Consider the following 21,069-nt stretch of genomic DNA (forward strand, 5'->3'; position numbering starts at 1 on the left):
TTAAAAAGAATGAAGTAATAACATTCGCAGCAACATTGATGGACCTAGAGATGATCATACTAAGCAAAGTAAGTCAGAAATAGAAAGGCAAATACCACATGATATCACTTATATGTGGAATTTAGAATGTGACACAGATGAATATATCTATGAAACAGAAACAGACTTACAGAGAACACATTTGTGATTGTTCCATGGAGGGAATCAGGGAGGGAAGGATTGGGAGTATATATAATGGATAAACAGCAATATCCTACTGTACAGTACAGGGAACTATATGCAATATCCTGTGATAAACCATAATGGAAAATATGTATGTATATATATACACACATGTACAGCAGAAATTAAACACAACACTGTAAAGCTACTACAGTAAAATTTTTTTTAAAATGAGGTATCACCTTATACCTGTCAAAATGGCCATCATCAAAAAGACCACAAATAACAAATATTGGCAAAAATATGGAGGAAAGGAAACCCTTGTACACTGTTGGTGTAAAGTAAATCAATCTTGCCACTGTGGAGAACAGTATGGAAGTTCCTCAAAAAACTAACAATATAACTGCCAGTAATTCTTTTCCTGGGTATATATCCAAAGAAAATAAAAACACTAATTTGAAAAGATACATGCACCCCAGTGTTTATAGCATCCTTACTTTCAGTAGCCAAATATGGAAGCAACCTACGTGTTCATTAACAGATGAATGAATGGAATATTACTTGGCCATAAAAAATGAAAACTTGCCATTTCCAACAACATGATTGGACCTGGAAGGTATTATGCTTAGTGAAATAAGTGACACTGAGAAAAACTGCTGCTGCTGCTAACTCGCTTCAGTCATGTCCGACTCTGTGTGACCCCATAGATGGCAGCCCACCAGGCTTCTCTGTCCATGGGATTCTCCAGGCAAGAATACTGGAGTAGGTTGCCACTTCCTTCTCCACTGAGAAAGACTAATACTGTATATTACCACTTATATGGGGCTTCCCTGATAGCTCAGTTGGTAAAGAATCCACCTGCAATGCAGGAGACCCCGGTTCAATTCCTGGGTTGGGAAGATCCGCTGGAGAAGGGATAGGCTACCCACTCCAGTATTCTTGGGCTTCCCTTGTGGTTCAGCTGGTAAAGAATCGCCTGCAATGCAGGAGACCTGGGTTTGATCCCTGGCTTGGGAAGAGCCCCTGGAGAAGGGAAAGGCTACCCAATCCAGTATTCTGGCCTGGGGAATTTATATGTGGAATCTAGAAAGTAAAGCAAATGAAAGAATATAACAAAACAGAAACAGATTCATCTATATAAAGAAGAACAAGCTTGTTCTTTGTCCACAGTATTTGTTAATTGTTTATTTATTGAGAGACTTTCTCACCCCAGATAGTCATAGTTTCATAGTTCAGGAACACAGGAAAGTGACAAACTTCCATGGAACTCAACCCAAGAAATCCTTTATATTCCAAATCACTTTGCACTCTGAAAAATACCAGCCTTCCTCATCTCCTCAAAATCTTTCATGGAATCATAATTCCTGTAGAAATCTGCATATGCCTTCTTTCTTCGTTCAGCCACAGCAAACTTATAGAAAGTTGCAAACCCCAGGGAGACCATGAACGCTCCAACAATATGAAATCGCAGACGTTTGGCCAGGAGGCCACGCATTTGAGGTTTTGCCAGAGCAGTGGACATGGTAGTTCTCCTTCTCGGCGGCTCAACCGCAACGTCCTTCTAGCCTGATGGAGAAGGGGGACCCAAGCTTGTTCTTTATCAGTGGAGAGAAGGAAGGGAAGAGGGGCAATAGAGACATAGGGGATTAAGACATACAAACTACTATGTATAAAATAAACTACAACGATATATTGTACAACACAGGGGGTACAGCCAATATTTTATAATAGCTTTAAATGGAATATAATCTATAAAAATTTTTAACCACTACCTTGTACACTTGATTTACAATTGATTTCTTATATAATACTGTAAATCAACTATACTTCTATAAAAAATTAAATAAAAATCTTAAAGTTCACAGGACATAGTAAAAGCAGTGATAATGGGAAAGTGTATAGCTATAGACATTTACACTAAAGAAACAAGAAATATCTCAAATCAATAAATTAACTATATAACTTAAGGAACTGGAAAAAGAACAAACTAAACCCAAGGCCAGCAGAAAAGAGATAATTAAAATTATGGTAGAAATCAGAGAAGTAGAGAATAAGATAGCAATAATCGGTGAAGCCAAAAATTGGTTCTTTGAAAAGATCAATAGAATTGATGAACTTTTAGCTAAATGAACTAAAAAGAGAATTCTCAAATTACTAAAATCAGAAGTAAAAATTGGGTGCTTTGTTTGACAGCACACAGACCAAATTTAGAATGACACAAAGATTACCATAATTCTTGAACAAGAGTGACACTCAAATTCTTGAAGCATTTTTTTAATAGTACAGTATTATATACTTGTAATTTATGAGAGTAGATTTTAAGCATTCTACCCCAAAAAAGGTAACTATATGAGATAATAAATGTTTTAACTTGATGATGGGCATCATTTTACAATGAATATGTATATCAAATCATCATGTCTCATACAGTAAATGTTACAATTTTGTCAATTGTATTTCAGTAAAACAGGAATGGGGAGAATGAAAATGGGATGTACTACCAATTCTACAGAAATAGAAGGGATTATAAGAGAGTACTATTAACAATGTATACCAGTAAACTGAATAATCTAGATGAAATGGACTGATTCCTAGAAGCACAATACCTACCAAGACGAAATCACAAAGAAATAGAAAATCTGAATATATGTGTAACTAGTAAGGAGATTGAATCAGTAATCAAAAGTCTCCAAAGGAAAATCCTGGACCTGATGGCTTCAGTAATGAATTTTACCAAACATTTAAAGAACTAGCACCAGTCCTTCTCAAAATTTTCCAAAAAATTGAAGAGTAGAGATCTTTGTAACTTACTCTATGAAGCCAGCATTATTCCTGATTGCAAAACCAGACAAAGACACGAGAGAAAATTCCAGATTGATATTCCTTTTGAACACTGATGTACAAATCCTCAACAGAATGCTGCCACACCAAATTCAGTAGCATGTTTAAAGGATTATACACCATGACCAAGTGGGATTTGTTCCTAGAGTGCAGTAATGGTTCCACATATGAACATCAGTCAATTTAATAGGTCACATTAACAGCATGAAGGTGGGGGAAACATGGTCATCTCAATCTATGCAGAAAAACATTTGATAAATTTCAACACTCTTTCATGAAAAGAAAATAATACTCAACAAACGAGGAATGGAAAGAAGCTATCTCCACATAATACAAGCTTTTCCTCTAACATCAGGATAAGGCAAGGATGCCCACTTCTGCCACTTCTATTCAACATAGTACTGGAAGTTTGAGCCACAGAAATTAGGTGAGGAAAAGAAATAAAAGGCATGGAAATTGGAAGGGAAGGAGTACAAATTTTCTGTTTGCAGATGATATGATCTTATATGTAGAAAACTCTAAAGATTCCACACATACAAAAACCTGTTAAGACTAATTGAATTCAATAAACAATACAAAGCTCACAAGAATTAGTTGCACTTCTATAACAGTGAATAATCTGAAAAGGAAATTATGAAAATTCCATTTATAATAGCATCAAAGAGAATAAAATACTTAGGAATCAACCAAGAAGATGAAAGACTTGTGTAATGAAAAGTACAAAACATTACCAAAAGAAATTAAACAAGGCATAAATTGGAAACACATTCCATGTTCATGGATTACAAAACTTAATATTGTGAAGTTGTCATTACTACACAAAGCAGTCTCTAGATTTCTTGCAGTCTGTATCAAAATCCCAAAGACTCTCTTTTGCAGAAATAGAAAAGCCCATCCTTAAATTCATATGGAATCTCAAGGGACCCCACATAACCAAAACAGTTTTGAGAAAGAACAAAGTGGGAGGACTCACACTTCCTGATTTCAAAATTTACTACAATGCTACAGTAACAAAATAGTGTGGTAATGGCATGAATACAGACACATGTAACAATGGAATAGGATAGAGAGCCCAGACTTAAACCCTTGCACGTATAGTCAAATGATTTTTGACAAAGGTTCCAAGACCATTGAATAGAAAAGGACAGTCTTTTAACTGGATATCCATAAGGAAAACAATGAAGCTGGGCTCTTACCTAACACCTTAATTTAAGATGGATCAGAGACCTAAATATAAGACATGGAATGATAAACACTTTGAAGAAAACACAGGGCAAAAACTTCCTGACACTGAGTTTAGCAAGGATTTCTTTGGATATGACACCAGATGCACAGGCAAGAAAAGAAAAAGTAGACAAATTGGATTGCCTGAAAATGTTTTGATTTGTGCATCAAAAGAATATCAATAGAATAAGGAAGCAACCCAGAGAATGGGGGGAAATATTTGCAAGTCATTTATCAGTTATATGATAGCTGATATCCAGGAACTATGGAAAACTCCTAAAACTCAACAACAGCAAAATAACCACATTTTTAAAATGGACAAAGGATTTGAATAGAGATTTCTCCAAAGAAGTAGTACAAATTGGTCAATGAGCACATGAAAAGATGCTCAGCATCTTTATAGGGAAATCCAGATCAAACTACAATTAGATATCACTTCATACCCATTGAAATGAATACTATAAAAAAGTACCAAGTTTTGGTGAGGATGTGGAGAAATTGAAACCCTCGTGCATCATTGGTGGGAATGTAAAATAGTATAGCTACTGTGGAAAATATTATGGCAGCTCCTTAAAAATTAAAAGTAGAATCACCATATGATTAAGAAATTCCACTTCTGTTTATATATCCAAAAGAATTGAAAAGAGGGTGAAAAGAGGCTGCCCAGAAAGCAGTTAACAGTGCCACCGGGGTTCCGACTGTCTAAAACGATCAGGGACCATGAGAAGAAACTCGTGCTTCACCGAAGAAAAATACCTAAACATCGAAAAACTTAAATATTATGGAAAAAAAACATTGCAAAATATAAAATAAATGAAGATATGTTTATATACCCAGGTTCATAGCAGCATTTTTCACAATAGCTAAAATATAAGTAACCCAAGTGTCCATCAGTGGATGATTGATAAAATATGATGTATACATAAAATGGAATAATGCACAGCCTTATAAAGGAAGGAAATTCTACCATATGCACAGTGTGGAGGAACCTTGAGGACATTATGCTAAGTAAAATAAGCCAGTCACAAAAAGACAAATAGTATATAATGATTCCACTTATCTTACATACACAGAGATCAGAATTATGGACAAAAAGTAGAATGGTGGTTGCCAGGGGGAGAAGGAATGGAGAGTTATTATTTAATGAGTATAGGGTTTCAGTTTTACATAATGAATGAGTTATGGAGATGGTTGGTAGTGATGGTTGTATAACATTATGAATGTATGTAATACCATTAAACTGTACACTTAAAAACAGTTAATATGGTAGACTTTATGTGTATTTTACCACAATGGAAAAAAACTGGGGATGGGGATAAGATAATAGCTCTGCCAAAGGTATCTGTATCCTAATCCTCAGAACCTATAAATGTGTTATCTCACATGGCAGAAGGAATTTTGCAAAATGATTAAGTTAAATATTTTGAGATAGAGAGTGTAGTCTTGATTAACCAGATGGGCCCAGTGTCATCATACAGATCCTTGTAAGTGAGAGAAGGAAGCAGGAAAGTCAGTGTTAAGAGAGGGATTTGAAGATGCTGTGCTGCTGGCTTTGAAAATGGAAGAAAGGGCCAGGAACCAAGGAATGCAATATACTCTAGAAGTTGTAAAAAGCAAGGAAAAAATTCTCTCCTACAGCCTCCAAAAGGAACAAAGCTCTGGTAGCACTTTGATTTTAGCCTAGTAAGGCTTATTTTGGATTTTTGACCCCCAGAATTTTAAGAGAATAAATCTGTGTTGTTTTTCAGCAGCTGCTTGCACGCCTACCTGCCCAGTCGTTCAGTGTTGTCCAGCTCTTTGTGACTCCATGGATCATAACCCACCAGGCTCCTCTGTCCACGGAATATTCCAGGCAAAAATGCTGTAGTGGGTTGCCATTTCCTACTCCATGGGATCTTCCAGACCCAGGAATTGAACTTGCATCTCCTCTATTGGCAGGCGGATTCTTCACCACTGCAAAGCCCTTTGAACAACTAGCTTGTGATCATTTATTCCAGCAGTGATAGGAAACTGATGCATACACCTGCCTCTGTTAGACTTGTTCTTCAGTCACAAAGTCGTGTCCGACTCTTTGCGACCCCATGGACTGCTCCATGCCAGGCTTCCTTGTCCTCTACTCTGTCCCAGAATTTGCTTAAATTCATGTCCATTGAGTCAGTGATGCTGTCTTACCATCTTATCCTCTGTCACCATCTTCTCCTTTTGACTTCAATCTTTCCCAGCATCAGGGTCTCTTCCAGTGAGTCAGCTTGTCGCATCAGGTGGCCAAAGTATTGGAGCTTCAGCTTCAGCATTAGTCCTTCCAATGAGTATTCAGGGTTGATTTCCTTTAGGATCGACTGGTTTGATCTCCATGCTGTCCAAGGGACTCTCAAGAGTCTTCTTAAGCACCACAATTTGAAAGCATCACTTTTTTCTTTGGTGCTCAGCCTTCTTTATGGTCCAACTCTCACATCTGTACATGACTACTAGAAAAACCATAGCTTTGGCTATATGGACCTTTGTCGGCAAACTGATGTCTTTGCTTTTTAATATGCTGTCTAGGTCTGTCATAGCTTTCCTTCCAAGAAGCAAGCATCTTTTAATTTCATGGCTTCAGTCACCATCCGTGGTGATTTTGGAATTCAAGAAAATAAAATCTGTCACTGTTACCATTGTTTCCCCTTCTATTTTCTATGAAGTAATGTGTCTGGGTGCTATGATCTTAGTTTTCTGAATGTTGTGTTTTAAGCCAGCCTTTTCACTCTTCTCTTTCACCTTCATCAAGAGGCTTTTTAGTTCCTCTTCACTTTCTCCCATTTGAGTGGTATCATCTGAATATTTGAGTTTGTTGATATTTCTCCCAGCAATCTTGATTCCAGCTTGTGAGTCATCCAGCCCAGCATTTCACATGATGTACTCTGCATTAAGTTAAATAAGCAGGGTGACCATATACAGCCTTGACATACTCCTTTCCCAATTTTGAACCAATCAGTTCTTCCATATAAGGTTCTAACTGTTGCTTCTTGACCTGCATACCTGTTTCACAGGAGACAAATAAGATGTTCTTGTACCCATCTCTTTAAGAATTTTCCACAGTTTTTTGTGATCCACGCAGTTAAAGGCTTTCGCATAGTCAGTGAAGCAGAAGTTGATGTTTTCCTGGAATTCCCTTGCTTTCTCTGTGATACAAAGGATGTTAGCAGTTTGCTGTCTTTCTTCTGCCTTTCCTAAACCCAGCTTGTACATCTAGAAGTTCTTAGTTCACATACGGCTGAAGCCTAGCTTGAAGTATTTTGAACATAACCTTGTTAGCATATGAAATGAGTATGGTTGTATAGTAGTTTGTGCATTCTTTGGCATTGCCCTTCTTTGGGATAGGAATGAAAACTGACCTTTTCCAGTTCTGTGGCCACTGCTGAGTTTTCCAAATTTGCTGACATACTGAGTGACATAGGGGATAGTATGAAATGCCCCTATTAGACTATAACCTTCTGTAAGGCACGGGCCTGGTCTTCCTTGACTTTGCATCACAGGTGGTCATTGTTCCTGGAGCATGGGCACTTTGGCTTTTTAAGCAAAGAGTATATGACAGATAATCGTGTCCCTTTTGCTCACCGCAGAGTCTGAGGAATGATGATATTCCTGGGTACAGGTCCGCTTTCTCAGACTATCCCAGTATATAAGATCCCACAGCTGGAATACCTCTCTAAGAAATAATTCACTTCTCCTTGAACAGTGAAGTTCACATTCATCAATTGGGCAGGAGAGTGACTTAACTCCGTCCACCCCAAGTCCTGTGCAAACCTTTGGGCAGAGTGTTCTGGGTTCAGAGACTAAAATGGGAGATTCTAACAAGATACCTCAGGGAGTCTAGATCTAAAGAAGGGAGCAAAAGCCAAATCCTAGAAGCTCAGAGAGCTGTCTAGAAGATCACCAGCACTGAAGGGCATCAGGGTGGTTGTTACCAAACCAGAAATATGGGACCAGGGATACAAGAGCCAGCACACCAAGAACAAGTGGGAAAGAGGAGGTTATAGTGTCTGCAACTCTCACGGCTGCCTTTTTGGGCCAAATTGGCCTAATACGTAGTGGTTTAAAATCACAAAGATGGAATGGATGGCACTTGATTCATACCCACACAAATTACTGCTTTTTTTGCCTAGCTATACTCTCCTTTAAGGCAAAGTAGGGTTTTCAAGAACTGTGCAGGAGTACTGATGGCCCAGTTATAGTTTTTCCTAATTGAATGTAGCTTTTAATGAACAGAAATGAATATACCTAATTTTAGAGACCAAACAAAAACACTTTAAAATCCAGTAAAATTGAGAAGATCTTAGGGTGTAAGATATAAAATTTCAGATCTGATTTTTCATATCTTCCATGTATTTTGAAAAGAAAACTTTATAACCTGTGCCTGATATGAATAAGGCCTTTTACTTTTTTATTATAAACATTTAGGCTTAAAGTGATTATAGCTGACATTTAAGACCAACAGGAGCCAGTGGCCTGTTCATGGACAAATTATCTGTATTTCAGACTAAATCAAAAGTAAACATTCTCTAAAGTCCTTTCAGGTCTACATTGGTCCTGTGGAAGTCAAATGAAGTCAACAAGCCCTCTCTCTCCCCTCCACTCTGTATATTCTGTAGTCTCACTTTGAAATGAATCATCCTTTCCACAAAGCAATATTATATACATTTTGAACCATTTCCACATCTGAGTCCTTGAATGCTAATTTAATTGATTTTTCTGAATCAGCATTTTTATTTCATCAGAGGAACACTGCAAAAGATCCTAGGTCATGTTGGTTTATAGTTTCATGTTTTCCTAATGGGGGAATGGGGTGCGGTGTGGGGAAGGGGTGGAGAGAAGAGATACCACTATGATCTTCATTTGCTGCCTTTTTAAAAAATTTACTCTTTTGAAGAAACAGTAGCAGTGAAGTCATGTCATTTCATAAATGCTTGCAAAGGTTAACCATTACACAGTGTTCTAAATGATCATGCTGTATCCCTGAATACCAGCATTTGAATATGCTGGTAATCAGGGTAAAACCAGCACAGGCAGTAAGAGGGCGGTCGCCATGCTGAATCACGGAGCGGACCGCAGAAACGCTCCCGTCACCAGCCATGATGTCACTCAGCTCGAAGCTGCTGGAAGCCTGTTAGAAACTAGCTCTAGGGAGAAATGTCTTCTGACTTGTCATTGGTGCTAAAAGGCGTTGGTTAAACAAACACAGACCCCTTTTTGGAGCCTATATAATAAACTCAGGCACATTAATCTCCACTTGGAGAGATTAATCTCTCCTCAGTCTTTAGTCGGGGTCTGACCCCTAACTCTTAGGGCTATAATGGAAGGAAGGGCAAGCTGAACCGACGTTAGCTAACAGTTTGTGTAAAGCAAATAAATACCAAATAAAGCAAATAAATAACATTTCTTAACTTTTTGTTTTTATTGAGTCCCATAAGACAGAAAGTGTCTCTCTGTGATGATACAGAATTACATTACAATCTGTGTAATTTGTTTAACAGTGTTCAGTTTATCCCAAGATTTGATTTAAGAGAAGACACGGAGATAAAAGAAGGGGTCACCTATTTGGCCTAGATGTTTTGGTGTTTGGACAAACAACGCCCTTAAAGGGTCAGAATTTTTGGTGGTACCCCTGCTTTTGCCACTGACAAATATTTATGACCTCAAACCTCTCACTGAATCTCTGAGGGTCTCAGTTGTGTCACACGTGCAATCACGAGAACCGTACCTTCTCCACCAACTATGAAGAAGTAGGAATGAGGCAAGGTGGAAGGTGTGAGTGTAGTTATCAGGTCCTGCCTTGCAGATGAGATGGTAGTCTTTTATAAGAGCTGCTTTCTTGAGAAGAGAACAAGTGTCAGTTCATGCTACGCTCTGAGCAATACCAGAAATAGTGCACATTCAGGAAGTGTTTACTGTGGTTATGAATAAAACTCTGATGACACTAGCAAATCAGAATGAATAAAGTAATCCCTTTAGGGGTAAGTTATGGATTAGGAGACCAGACAAGACACTGGAAACTTGCCAGCCGGCACTTTGAAATCTGCAGTTACTTGGTGGCATCTCTTCTGTGCTTCTGGGCAAGTTCATGAGATGAGCATAGACCTTCAGTGCCTCTCTCCCCTTCTAGATTCCTGTTGAAAGGAACAATAACAGTAGAAAAGGGAAGGTCAGAAGGAACCTGAGTTAGTGTTGAAAGTAGGGAAGGCCATCAACCTGTGACAGAAACGTGAAGACATGTTGTCCCGTGAAGGACGGGGACTGACCCACTTGGAACAACACTGCGAGACCTGAGCATTGGTAGAACGCATGGCTGCCACAGCTACCGACCTTCCTTCTCCGATTCAAACCCTGGGGAGAAAAAGTGAGGCCCTCTTTCCAGGCATTTCAGCACAAAAATCTCCCTCCATTCCATTAGCTCTGACAGTGAAACCTGCCATCCCCAAACCTTCCTGAACCATCAGAGAAATAGAATGTATCCCTTACCTTGGACCTATTCACCCTTGAGCCAGAGTAAATAGGAAGGGGGCCCCACCTGAAGCATGTTGGCTATGAGAAGGGGAGAGAAACCTGGATGTAGTTTCTAGGGGGGAAAAGGAGGTGAGTGAATGCTTGCCAGACACACTTACTTATTAAACTGTAGGCTCGTGGTCACTAGATACTTCACGTATACCTGAGTTCAAGAGTGCAATAAACTTAGCAAACCCTCACCGATGCAATGGACATGAATTTGGGCAAACTCCAGGAGATGGTGAGGGACAGGGAGGCCTGGCGTGCTGCAGTCCGTGGGATCATGAAGAGTCAGGCACGACTTGACGACTGAACAGCACTTCCCATTGACTTTAAGAACTGTTTGCCACTACCATTGCTTCTTGCTTACCCAGAGCGTTGCCTGCCGTTGTTGCTAAACTGACTCCAAGGTGGTTTGTATAAAGCTAATCCAGCACCAGCTTTTTCTTGGGAATCTGGCCCCTGCAACCTGTCCTTCCAGTGCTCCTCGACGACAGAACTGTGCCTTCAAAAGCAATTGAAGTGTCTGCCTGTCACAGTATACCAGCACACTACTGGGCTTTTGAGGCCTCATGCTTTCCTGATAACTGCTTCCCCTGAGAAGACCCTCTTATGTATCCAGAAAGCAAGCCATGGTGTTCCTGACTTCCGAGTCTCAGCAGCTCTCGCAGACTCTGTCCAGTACCTGCAGACCTGGAGTCTAAACACAGTGGGGCTGCGCAGACTGCAAAGGGCCCACGGGCAGTAGCAGCCTCAGCGGCCGCAGAGTACCCCCTTAGCACTGGCGCAGCGGCCTGGCCTCCCCGCTGGAGAAAAGGGCAGGCCACAGGGCACCGGGGTGGGGGAGGGCTGCCTTTATTCCATGAGGTTTCTTGTTACCTCCCTACACAACTCACATGGTTTGCTTTTAACGGTCTGCTTGTCTTGTTCCATTTGACCTGTAAAAATGCTAACATCCTTTAAGTAGATTTCTCTTAAAGAGTTGAATGTTTCTTTGTCAGGTCTTACAGCATATTTGATGATAATCGCCAGGATCCCACAGGGCTGACAGCTGCTCTTCAGGCCACAGACCTGGCTGGAGTTCTGCACATGCTTTATTGCGTCCTCTTCCACGGCACGATCTCGGACCCCAGCACTGCCAGTCCCAAGGAGAGTTACGCTCAGAACACTGTCCAAGTGGCCATCCAAAGTTTGCGTTTCTTCAACAGCTTCGCAGCTCTTGATCTGCCTGCTTTCCAGGTACCAGGAGTTGGTTAACCAACCAAGAGTTAATAATTTTATGTAGATATGATGAGAGTTTCTTCTCCTGGATTGGAGTGTCAGGAATAAGCTACAATTATGGGAATTACAGTACATGCTATTTATTAAGCTACTATATTCTAGGAAATGTATTAAGTGCTCTGCATATGCTTTCTTATTTATTCTCATGACTACCCTCCAAAATGTTATTATACCCATTTTACAGATGGGAAAGCTGGCAGTTAAGTAATTTCCCAGGGTTACACATAGCCGAGCCAGGACTGGTACCCATGGTTATATGAACCCCAGCCTATGCCACTCTGCTACTTACAAATCTTCTGTCTTGATTTCTTTAGAAAAACCGTTATCATCCTATAAACATTTAAATATTAAGGAAAGTAATGGTTTCTTATATAAACAGAACCAAAATTAGATAAATTGTTTTGATTGATGACTTTCTATGGATGATTTAACTGACTGGTGTCCAGTGTAAAGTACATGTGTAGTTAAATGTGCAAACCCCTATAAATTAAGTTTTTATAGCTAAAGAAAGAAAAATTTCTTTGTGCTAAAACACCAGACTGTCAGCTTAGAAACAGATTTTTTTTCATGTAGGAAATTTAATTTTCAAAAACACTGAACCTTTGGAACAGAGCAAGCCCCAAGGAGTAGACTTTCTCTTTCAGTTTATTAACTGTCAAGTGATTTCATTAAAAAAGGAACAAGCTTGGCAGATGATGAACCCATAATTTAGATGAATTGCTTTGCTTAAAGGGAAAAAGGTTACAGAGATACAAATGTATGAAAAGTGTGGTCTTTGGCCTTCACAAAATGGAAGAAACACTTCTATTTTGTAGCTAGTGACAAATGTGTAATTCTTGTTCTCTTGACAGCTGGAAATTATGAGTCAATTGTACCACTGGATTCAGTATCTTTCAACTTTGTAGAGTTAGTTTATCCCTCCCAAGAACAGAAGTCTCTTCCTTGGGGTTAATGCTTTTCAGTTTTCAAAGCACTTAAACTAGCCTGAGGTGGTAACTACACAATATGTAAAGTTCCGAGAGGTTACAGCTGCACCTTTAACAAGAGAAAATGCCAGTGGCTCTGGCCTCTGGGTTGTACATAACATTTGTGTTTTATGAAGACTCAACCCCACTTGTTGTATCTGGAAACAGCTTGGAAATCAAGATATACTCATTTTATGTCCTCAGAATATGGAGACCGGCAGGCTACCCATCAGCTAGATCCAACTAGAGTGATTTCTTTTGTTACCAGGGACTGTGAAAAGCAAATAACAAATGAAAAATATTCCTCAGTTTCTGGTTTTATGGGTCTTCCAACCAGGGCTTATACTGCTGCAGGGGGCTCCACTTCATACACGAGCATCTCCATTAAGTGGGCCATTCCATCAGTCACTGCGTGTCAGGGAGCCCCCGGTCCCTGCGCCACCCGCACACCTCCATGAGCTCACAGCCTGTGCAGCCTCATTCAGAAGGAGAACCACCCAACTCCTTCCAGCTCCGCTCCCTCGGGGCCTTTAGGCACAATGGCCAATAATGTGAGAAAAGTTAAAAATCTATTTCTGGAGCTCTTCATGCCAAACTAAGATAAAAACCAAGATTTCTCCTCTCCAGCTCTTTGCCTCATCAAGCCCAAAATATACCCCCTACTTGAACCACGTTTGCTTCAACCACAGGAAGATACCAAGGTGACTCAGGAGTGTCCCAGCCGTTCTTAGAGTGAAATGCCCGCCTCCTGGGTGGAATGTCTTTTTTTGGCTGGTTCCCAACAGTTCTTTTGCTTTTTTCTCCTCTGTCCTTCCTGTTACTCCATATTTCTCTTAATTCTTCCCTGCTGTATCTTCTTTTCTTGATCTCTTTCCTGACTCCCCTGTCTTCTTTTATTTTAGTCAATTCTCTCCCCAGACACTGTTTCCAGGTTCCCTTTTCCCCTTAGCCCTGGGCCAGGAAAGCCTGCAGGAGCCTTTCCTCTTGGCTGCCATCCTTTTGTTGCTCAGAGTCCAGCACATGTTTTTCTCTTACTCTTATACATCAGGATGTGCAGGGACCCAGATTCCTGGAATTGCTAGCCTCAGGGCCTTTAATACATCTACCAGTGATTACCTTATTGCACCAGTTACTTTTATCCATTTGAAAAACAACTTATTGGGGTAAACAGCAACCATTTTATCATGATCATAGCTCCTGTGGGTCTGCAATTCCAGCTGGGCTTTTAACAGTGTCAGTACTCCACAATGTAGGGCTTCTGCTGAGGGGCTCAAATCCTGGGGTGGAGAGTGTGGAGAGGAGGTGCAGGTTGACTCAGATCGCTGGGAACTGAAATTAGCTGGAGGCTCCTTCATGCTCATATTTTATGCCCAGGAATCCAAGACCAGATTCACCAGGACTACTGGCCATAGACTCTACATACGACTTCTCTATGTGACTTGAGCTTCTCAGAGCATCGTTGTGTCTGTGTTCTCAATAGAAGTGTTCTGAGAGGAAACTTCTGGAAAACATGTGCTCCCCAAGGATCAGACAGAAGCTGTATGGCCTTTTATGACCTGGCCTCTGAAGTGGTATAGTTATATATCAGCCATAGTCTATTGGTTACAGCTTTCCAGATTCAAGAGAAGACATAGGTCCCTTCTCTCAAAGAGAGGGCTGGCAAAGATTTATAGTTGTTTGCTTAACCAACCACTGTAGTCTGTTCAGCATGCTAAAGCAAAACATCTTTCCACACAGACATTATTGATGTAGATAGACATCTGATCAAGCGTGCAGTGCTCAAGTAAATGTGATACAAATATACAATATTTGCATCATAAAGCGATGGGTGAGTTTGGGAGAAAAGTATTTTTATGATAGATATGGTCAGAGAAGCTCATATTCTAGTTCATTAAACAACTTATTGTCAAAAGTGAGATTTTAGGAACTATGTTTATAATAAGCACAGGATCGTTTCTCAGCCTTTTGGCTAAGATCAAGTATGACAAACACAGAAAAAGAGATTTTAGATACAATATGGGTCTGACCTCAGAAAAAAATCTGGGAGACAATTTATGAACTTCCCAGAAGGATCAAAGGAACTGAAGAAAACTGAAATGAAATCAGTGGTCTGACCGTCTGAAAAGTTAGACAACGTGAGACATGTCAACAGATTGAGTCCCAGTGCGTCACAACAGTGCATCTCTGTAGAGCTGTTACAGAGAAACATCCTCATCAAGACCTCTGGGTCTGGAGTCAGACTGACCTGACTTTGAGCCATCATGCTACCAAGTTGTGTGACCTTAGACAACTCATATGAGTCCTTAAGATTCAGTTTCCTATTTTTAAAATAGAGATTAAAAACACTTACCCCACAAGCCTAAGGATTAAATGAGACTACATAAAAGCACCATGCTAGCTAGCTTGCTCCTTGGAAGGAAAGCTATGACAAACCTAGACAACATATTAATAAGCAGAGACATCACTTTGCCAACAAAGGTCCATATAGTCAAAGCTATGGATTTTTCAGTAGTCATGTACGGATGTGCATTGTTGTTCAGTTGCTCAGTTGTGGCCGACTCTGCAACCCCATGGACTACAGCACACCAGGCTTCCCTGTCCTTCACCATCTCCCAGAGTTTGCTCAAATTCATGTCCACTGAGTCGGTGATGCCATCCAAACATCTTGTCCTCTGTCATCCCCTTCTCCTCCCGTCTTCAATCTTTCCAGCATCAGGGTCTTTTCCAATGAGTCAGTTCTTCGCATCAGGTGGCCAAAGTATTGGAGCTTCAGCTTCAGCATCAGTCCTTCCAATGAATATTCAGGGTTGATTTCTTTTATGATTGACTGATTTGATCTTCTTGGAGTCCAAGGGACTCTCAAGAGTCTTCTCCAACACCACAGTTCAAAAGCATCAATTCTTTAGCACTCAGCCTTTTTTATGGTTCAGCTCTCACATCCATAAAGGACTACTGGCAAAACCATAGCTTTGTCTACACAGACCTTTGTCAGCATAGTAATGTGAGAACTGGACCATGATGAAGGCTGATGCTGAAGCTCCAGTACTTTGAACACCTGATGCAAAGAGCCAGTTCATTGGAAGAAACCCTGATACTGGGAAAGATGAAGGCAAGAGAAGAAGGAGGTTGCAGAGGATGAGATGGTTAGATAGCATCACCGACTTAATGGACATGAATTTGAGCAAACTCCAGGAGATAGTGAAGGACAGAGGAGCCTGGTGTCCTGCAGCCCATGGGGTTGCCAAGATTTGGACACAACCTAACAACCGAACAATAACAACAAAGCTAGCACATGGCAGGCCCTGTAGACCGACTCAGATTCCAAAGGGGTGAAGAATTTACCCAAACCATCTTGCAGGTGTTGAATCAGAAGGTTAAATTTTGAGTGCTGCATTCCCACTGTTCCTGTACCTTTCTTCAGAGCTATAAACCTATGTAACTGTTTTGTGTGACAATATGTTGCATAGCGGTAACAAAAGGTTATCCATTAGAATATTTTCTTAACTGGTTCCATTTCATTGTATACTAATAAGGCTGTCAAAATATTTTTCTCCCTTCAGCAAAGACTTTTATTTCACTCTGAATTCATATTGGCACAGATGGCCTTGAGATCCCGGATATTGTATATTGCATACTCTTTGACAGTTTTTACAATTGAAGGTGGTCTCAAGAAACAAATCAATGTACTGACTCGGCAATTAATTCTGGCTAAAAAGGAAATATGGTTTCCTTGAAAAATTGGTTTAATTTTTATATTCAAACTTGCATGCCCCTTGACCTGCTCTTATCAGTAAAGGTTAAACAGAGGGCAGTGGGTCACAGCAAGCTGGACACAACTAATTAAATAAGGGCTGAGCTGAGAAGGTGTCACTCCTTGATTTAAAAGAGCAAGGCCCTCCTGAAGTCTCTTTGGGGCTTGAAAAGCATCTTGTCTCAGTGCAATGAAACTGAAGCAGAAGGCACTCTTAAAATTTAGCAGTAATTTTGTTTCAACAGTATTAATTAGAAAGACTGTGTTTCACAACACTGTTAAGCAGAGTGAATTCATTGAAAGTTCCAAGCTGCAACATATCTGACCTGGTTCAAGCCAGCCAAGACCTCCAGTCGAGAGATGAGTTTAAAACGCTGCCGCATCCCGCAGGCCCGCAGTGGAGCTTCATTCCAGTGTGGGCTGCGAGTGTATTCTGTGGGCTTCGCCTCTCCCCTTTGCCCTCCTGTCGCTCCGTCTGTTTGACATGTTTATTAAATAGAAGCTTCAGGCTGCACAGACAGACTCAGGCTCTCCTCCCCGTCGCCCACCACCGGCAGCCGCTTGCCTGTCTTGAGAAAGGATCCCAGAAGCCTTGTAACTGAGGGGGCTGCATTTTGTTTGTTTTTTTGGGGGGAGGTGTTTGTTGGGGATTTTTTACATTCTTTTGGGAGCTGCGGAGCTGTTTGAACAATAACTAGTTGTTATTTATATCTATTTTGTTTTTGAACTTAAGTAAATAATTAGAATTGTATTTTAATCCCTGCATATGAGGAAATATTTTCTCCTTCAAAAAAAAAAAGTATTGGAAGTTAGCTAAATGGTAGATTTGCAGGTGAATTTTAATATCTTTCAATTTTTCCAAGTTTTCTACAGTGAGACTGTTGGTGCAATGAGAAAAAAATACCTCATTAAAAATGGGGTAAATACTCATGCTTTAGGTAAATAACATCTTGATCCACATAGTTACAGGCATCTGGTCTGCTATGCTCTATTTTCTTTTTTGAGGGGGGGACGGTTAAGTGTTGCATTTATTACGGTCACTTATTAGAGCAAGAATCCTTGAACTGAGCTGTTAAGCATTGTGCTTTCGAAATTTCCTATGCTTTCCTGGCAGCGTGGCGCAGAGTGCACCGGGCCCAGGCTTGCTTTGTGATTTGCAGCCCTGGCTCTCCCTGGCTGGGGAGTTCTAACTGCTCCCTGTCTTTGTCAGTCTATCGTAGGGGCAGAGGGCTTGTCCCTTGCGTTCCGGCACATCGCCAGCTCCCTGCTGGGCCACTGCAGCCACGTCTCCTGTGAAAGCCTCCTTCATGAGGTCATCGTCTGTGTGGGCTACTTCACTGTCAACCACCCAGATAACCAGGTAAGGGGCCCAGGAACGTTCCTCAGACTGCTTCCCCAGCCCTGAGAGTGTGAGGTATTGGAGTGAGAAAAGGCAGGCGAGCCTGCTGGAACCTATCTGTTCTGTGTGAGGCCCTTGAGGCAGGCTCCAGGGATATGTCTCTGGTTTCTCCTCTCTAGAAAGACATGATCAGCCCTAGATCAGCACGAGGACCTCCTCTTAGAGCTAGAAAAATAAAATATTTTTCATCAAATATTCTTGTTAAGCCACATAGAAGTGTCTCCTCCCTTACCATGTAGATTCTGATGCTTTATTCATTTTGTTTGTTTGTTTGGATGAAATAGATAACATCTTTCAACTTGCATCACTTTGCAAATAGCATCAGAGTCCGTTGCTTTATGAAACTGCTCTTGGTCTTTGGCTTCTGCTGAGGTGCTTAAGAGGGTGCCAGATGGTGTTGGAGGGGAGCCTGAGAAGGCAGGGCTTGGTCCTTACCCCCCTGAATCACCCAGAATACTTTTGCATTTAACTGGTTTTTTTTTTTTTGGTTTCTGAGCAAGATTTCATTTGTAAATAGGGTTCTGTTGCCTTAAAATGTTGGGAAATCTGTTTTACAGATTTTATTTTTAAAATAACAATAATAAAATATTTCTCCTTATTTTAAAAAACAGAGTTATGGCATAACATATCAGATTGTAATTCCTGACAACCTAATTTATCTAAAGCCTCCTACTCAGCAACTCTAATTGTGTGGATTATATCTGAGAGGCCACCAATCAACCCTCGCTCCAAGTTTCCTAATTTTTTATTTTAGGCAACTCTGTAATAAATATGCTTACTAGGTTTATTAGCCTGTAGTAATCTAGACCAGGAGAAGGCAATGGCAGCTCACTCCAGTACTCTTGCCTGGAAAATCCCATGGATGGAGAAACCTGGTAGGCTGCAGTCCATGGGGTCACTAGGAGTTGGACACGACTGAGCGACTTCACTTTCACTTTTCACTTTCATGCACTGGAGAAAGAAATGGCAACCCACTCCAGTATCCTTGCCTGGAGAATCCCAGAGACGGGGCAGCCTGGTGGGCTGCCATCTATGGGGTTGCACAGTCGGACACGACTGAAGTGACTTAGCAGCAGCAGCAGCAATAATCTAGACCAGGGCAGGAGAAGGACAGGAGATAGTTGTAGTGCCAGAGCCAAATACAAGGTGAGAAGCTACACACTAAGAGCTGATGAAACTGCCTATCTGATAAGGAGAAAGAAGATAGAAGGAACAAGACAAGCCCAAGAACTTAGCAGGTGTAGGCATCAGAGTTCACAGGGACACTAACCCCAGTATTTTATTTCCCCAGATGATAGTTGATGCCCCTAGTGCTGACCCTGAGTGAGCATGGAGGCAAAATGTATGTTGTATATCTTCCCTCTAAGAAGGTTAAAGAATATGCAGTCCCTCCCAGAAAGATTTCCATGGTTAAAATACAGGAAATGCAGACCCTTGCCAGAGTAAGTGTCACACATAGAAAAATTCCTCATTCACAGACCTTGTTGCCCCGGGGGCAGACCTTTCTCCTCTCCCACCATGGGAGCACTCACACAGCACTCTCCCCAGCCAGCACCTCGGGAGAGATGCTCTGTCCTTTCTGGACCAGGCCCCACAGGTTCAGAGTCTCTCGCAAGCTACTTAAGGAGGAACATCTCCTGTTAGGTTATCTTTTCTTCATGTGTGTCCATTTGACCTATAAACTACATCTCATTTCCCTTCAAAAGTTTGTCTTTTGGTTACAAAAGTATCCCTTACTCATCATGAAAAAGATAAGCAAGCCTAAAGAAGGAAGCAGAGTCCCAGTCATTCCTGATCTCCCTGTTGAGACAGCCACTGTTACCATTTTGGCAGGTTCCTTGCAGTCTCTCTTCTGTGAACATTTTGCCAGTTAATATTGTTGAGATATAATTGACATATAGCATTGTATTGGTTTTAAATGTGTACAGTGTGAAGACTTGATCATGGTTATGTTGCAAAATGATTAGCACAATAAATTTAGTTAACAGTCATTACCTCACATAGTTAAATTTCTTTTTATTGTGATGAGAACCTTTAGATGTACTCTCTGCGACTTTCAGATATGGAATACAGTATTGTTAACTTTAGTCACATGCTGTACATTACATCCCCAGAACTTATTTATCTTATAACTGGAAGTTTGTACCTTTTGGCACCTTCACTCATTTCACCCACATTCTGTCCCTCTATGAACATTTTTACCTAGCTGAGCTCATATTGTATATACAGTCTCTCCTGCTTTATACACTTAACATTATATCAGAACCCTTCTTTGTGAGTATCACTTTTAATGGCTACATGACTTTACTTATGTAAGTCATTTACTATTTATCATGACACTATCTCCTGCCCTTGTAAAGAGGTGAGTAATTTGTGTGTGTGATGATATGTTACTGTACAGTTCTACAGCAAAAGGTTTAGTTCCTTCAGCACACTCATGTTTAGGGATAGTTTGAAACTCTTTGCTTAAATCAACTGTGTTGTGATGAATTTACTGAACTATGTGGGGTTTCAGAGAATCTTTCTGCTACTCCTCCCCTGCAGGTAAAACACATGCTCTAAGTATCTCTGGGCTCACCAGAGTCAATGAGAAATGGGGACGGGGGAACTGGTGTTTGGAAATGGCATGTTAAAACTGACATGGACCTGATGGCAAAGTAATGCCTGGGCATATTGGAACAAGAAAAAAGCAGATTCAGTGGGCAGAGAGAGCAGCAAGCAATGCAAGGGGGAGACAGAGACCCTATGGCTTCTCAGTCAGGGAAGAAGATGCTGTGGGGTTTAGAGGTAATTGTGGAGAGGTAAGTTCACTATGAGTGAAAAGTTAGAAAAGTAAAAAAAAAAAAAAAAAAGGCCAGACCTGCTGTCTCAACACCTTGCCTCCCAGAAATCCTACCTGGACATCCACTTCTGATTTGATGGAA

General features: G+C 40.7%; 1 protein-coding gene across 8 annotated transcripts in view; it reads left to right on the forward strand.

The window, feature by feature from the left end:
* The window catches only part of SCAPER (S-phase cyclin A associated protein in the ER), a 400,938-nt gene that overhangs the window by 354,641 nt on the left and 25,228 nt on the right, over nt 1–21,069 (forward strand). For all 8 annotated transcript variants that reach the window (XM_020886983.2, XM_020886986.2, XM_020886987.2 and 5 more), the window contains 2 exons: nt 11,751–11,988; nt 17,957–18,106. In XM_020886983.2, the coding sequence (XP_020742642.2) occupies nt 11,751–11,988; nt 17,957–18,106 (388 nt within the window). The remainder of the gene's footprint in view (nt 1–11,750; nt 11,989–17,956; nt 18,107–21,069) is intronic.

The sequence above is a fragment of the Odocoileus virginianus genome, chromosome 16 (genome assembly GCF_023699985.2).
Source record: "Odocoileus virginianus isolate 20LAN1187 ecotype Illinois chromosome 16, Ovbor_1.2, whole genome shotgun sequence".
Lineage (NCBI taxonomy): Eukaryota > Metazoa > Chordata > Mammalia > Artiodactyla > Cervidae > Odocoileus > Odocoileus virginianus.